Below are 1,296 nucleotides of genomic sequence, written 5' to 3'. Positions count from 1 at the left end.
TCATTCCCACTGCATGGCACTTTGGGCAAGTGTCTTGTACTATAGCCTCAGGCTGACCAAAGCCTTGTGAGTGGATTTGGTAGACGGAAACTGAAAGAAGACCGTCGTATATATGTATATGTATATATATATATATGTATATATATATATATATATGTGTGTGTGTGTGTGTCTGTGTTTGTCCCCCCAACATCGCTTGACAACCGATGCTGGTGTGTTTACGTCCCCGTAACTTAGCGGTTCGGCAAAAGAGACTGATAGAATAAGTACTAGGCTTCCAAAGAATAATTCCTGGGATCAATTTGCTCGACTTAAGGTGGTGCTCCAGCATGGCCACAGTCAAATAACTGAAACAAGTAAAAGAGTAAAAGAGAGAGAGGATAAAAAGAAACTTGTGGATTTAGTAGTCAAGCATAGTGACTGGTTAGAAAAAGAATATTATTAATCCCTTACAAAGCCTTTTTCCAAATTTTAAGCCCCAAAATTTGGGAGGTTCCTTATACATGAGGGTTCCTTATACACATTAAAATATGGTATATATAAATTTAATTAGAGGTTGCATTAACCTTATGAAGGGATGGTTTCATCCGAGGAAATACTGATTCAATTTTTAGAATAATAGGTATATATACATAAAACAACATTCACTAATGTAGCTAGAGTGGGGCAATCCACCATTGGCAGCACTTTTATGGCACCACTTTTGGGTCTGCTGTAGACAATATGTATTTTTTGTGGGGGCCTGAGGGCAGCAAACTGAAGGGCCATCCTGGGCGGCACACACTCTGACTATGCTAGTGATAACATTGGTTTCAACACATCATTTCAGGCAGAAATTCTTGCAAAACTAAATTGGAAATTAATTAAACTTTTACTGTGTACTGAAATGAACATTCTAGAGAATTCTGATTAGAAAATTATGTGTTGTTGTTGTCGTTATTGTTTCAGGCAGTCTGTTGTTAGATGAAAATGGCATTGTGCAAGATGGTAGAAATGATGGCCCAGAACACAGCAGCATTTTTTGGCAGAGTGACGGGGGTTTCGGGGACCATCCTGAAATCTCAGACTTCAAGACTGAAATGCATCAGAACTTGTTAGAAGAATGTGGCTTACCTGAAACCAGGTACATTGTTATTAAGTCTCTTTTTTATTACCATCATAGACATTATGGGTGGTGGTTGTGGTGGTAGTGTCTTTGTCATCATTGCCATCATCATCACCATCAACCACCACCACCACCACCACCACCACCACCACCACCACCACCACTACAGCTTCCAAAATAAATGTTTTGCC

General features: G+C 39.4%; 1 protein-coding gene across 1 annotated transcript in view; it reads left to right on the top strand.

The window, feature by feature from the left end:
* LOC106874177 (uncharacterized) overlaps positions 1-1,296 on the top strand; it is a 20,200-nt gene that overhangs the window by 9,080 nt on the left and 9,824 nt on the right. Inside the window, exon 3 of the mRNA XM_014921832.2 lies at positions 949-1,123. Within this exon, the coding sequence (XP_014777318.2) occupies positions 949-1,123 (175 nt within the window). The remainder of the gene's footprint in view (positions 1-948; positions 1,124-1,296) is intronic.

The sequence above is a fragment of the Octopus bimaculoides genome, chromosome 22, assembly GCF_001194135.2.
Source record: "Octopus bimaculoides isolate UCB-OBI-ISO-001 chromosome 22, ASM119413v2, whole genome shotgun sequence".
NCBI lineage: Eukaryota > Metazoa > Mollusca > Cephalopoda > Octopoda > Octopodidae > Octopus > Octopus bimaculoides.
Note: the sequence above shows the minus strand (reverse complement) of the source record. Positions and strands in the feature narration are given on the sequence as shown.